Source organism: Aplysia californica, unplaced genomic scaffold (assembly GCF_000002075.1).
Source record: "Aplysia californica isolate F4 #8 unplaced genomic scaffold, AplCal3.0 scaffold01654, whole genome shotgun sequence".
In the NCBI taxonomy this organism is placed as follows: Eukaryota; Metazoa; Mollusca; class Gastropoda; order Aplysiida; family Aplysiidae; genus Aplysia; species Aplysia californica.
The window spans coordinates 6,452-7,901 of NW_004798924.1; the positions used below are offsets into that span (position 1 = coordinate 6,452).

The following is a 1,450-nucleotide window of genomic DNA, read 5'->3' on the forward strand; positions in this document are numbered from 1 at the left end:
AAAGAAACAAACAATCAAACAAAGAAACAAACAATCAAACAAAGAAACAAACAATCAAACAAAGAAACAGTCAAACAAAGAAACAAACAGTCAAACAAAGAAACAAACAATCAAACAAAGAAACAAACAATCAAACAAAGAAAGAAACGGTCCCGTGTGTCCGTGTGTCCCCAGGAAGAGGGAAGCAACTCCCCGGAGGAGCCCATCACCTCCCAGCCTATCCCTATGGGCGGCGGCTCCAAGCTGGAGGACGAGGAGGAAGAGGACGTGGACGAGAAGACCAACATCAAGACCTCTGGCCAGCCCACGTACGGCGCAGACGTCGTCGCAGCCCCACCCCCGCCCTCGGCCGGCGGCGACGACACCAGCGCGGCTCTCACTGCCAGCAAGGAGTGATGATCCCAGACACAAGCCAGACTGCTCAACCCAAGAACACAGGGGGGGGGGGGATCTTGTAAACGTGGTAGTGTTGTCGTTGTTATTGTCGCTGTTGTTGCTGCCAGTGTCTGTTTTATTCCAGGGGTGTGGGTGGTTGGTGGGTGCTCTGGTGTGATCTGCTCCTTCTCTCCCCTATCAAACGTCTATTTTCCTTATCTCCCCTCCTCCACCTTCTTTGTTGGTGTTTGTTTCTCTTCGACACTTATATGACCTTATTGTGTTGCAAGTGCCGTAAAACTCTTACTTACTAAAACAAAACAAATTCCAGGGGTGGTGAGATGAGAGCGTTGCTGGCCCAACAGAAAGTGGGGTGGATTCTGGACTGTCCAGAAAGTGGGGTGGATTCTAGAGTGTCCAGAAAGTGGGCTTGATTCTAGACTGTCCAGAAAGTGGGCTTGATTCTAGACTGTCCAGAAAGTGGGGTGGATTCTAGACTGTCCAGAAAGTGGGCTTGATTCTAAACTGTCCAGAAAGTGGGCTTGATTCTAAACTGTCCAGAAAGTGGGCTTGATTCTAGACTGTCCAGAGGGTGGGGTGGATTCTAGACTGTCCAGAAAGTGGGGTGGATTCTAGACTGTCCAGAAAGTGGGGTGGATTCTAGACTGTCCTGCGCCTAGCGCTGGATGTTGTTGCGCTGTGAGGTATGCGCTGTACAGCTGCTGTTTCTTCCTGTGAGCACGTCGGTGACACAGATGTCACTGGGTTGCTGCTTTGGCTTTGGGATTGTTGTATTGGGGGGGGGGGGGGGGGGTTATTTCAGGGGAAAGTACTATATAATAAGTTTTGCCACAGGAAGCAAAACAGCAGACTTCTCTACCTTGTGGCCGGGGGTCCAATTTTACGGAGAAGAGAAGTCTATTATCTGGCACAGAGTTCCTGTTCTGATCTACGATTGGTGGATAGAGATTGGGGAAGATTAGATGGGTCGTACTTATTGTTTTTATATGGGAAACACTTGGAGGTTTTGAGGGGGGGGGAGAGAGAGAGAGAGAGAGAGAGAGAGAGAGAGAGA

General features: G+C 49.7%; 1 protein-coding gene across 1 annotated transcript in view; it reads left to right on the plus strand.

Annotated features, from left to right (window-relative positions):
• Positions 1–1,204, plus strand: part of LOC101859303 (dnaJ homolog subfamily C member 5) — a gene marked incomplete at its 5' end in the record, with an annotated part of 3,296 nt that extends 2,092 nt beyond the window's left edge. Inside the window, 1 exon segment of the mRNA XM_005113140.3 lies at positions 175–1,204. Coding sequence (XP_005113197.2) covers positions 175–396 — 222 coding nt within the window.
• Positions 1,205–1,450: the final 246 nt, after the last annotated feature.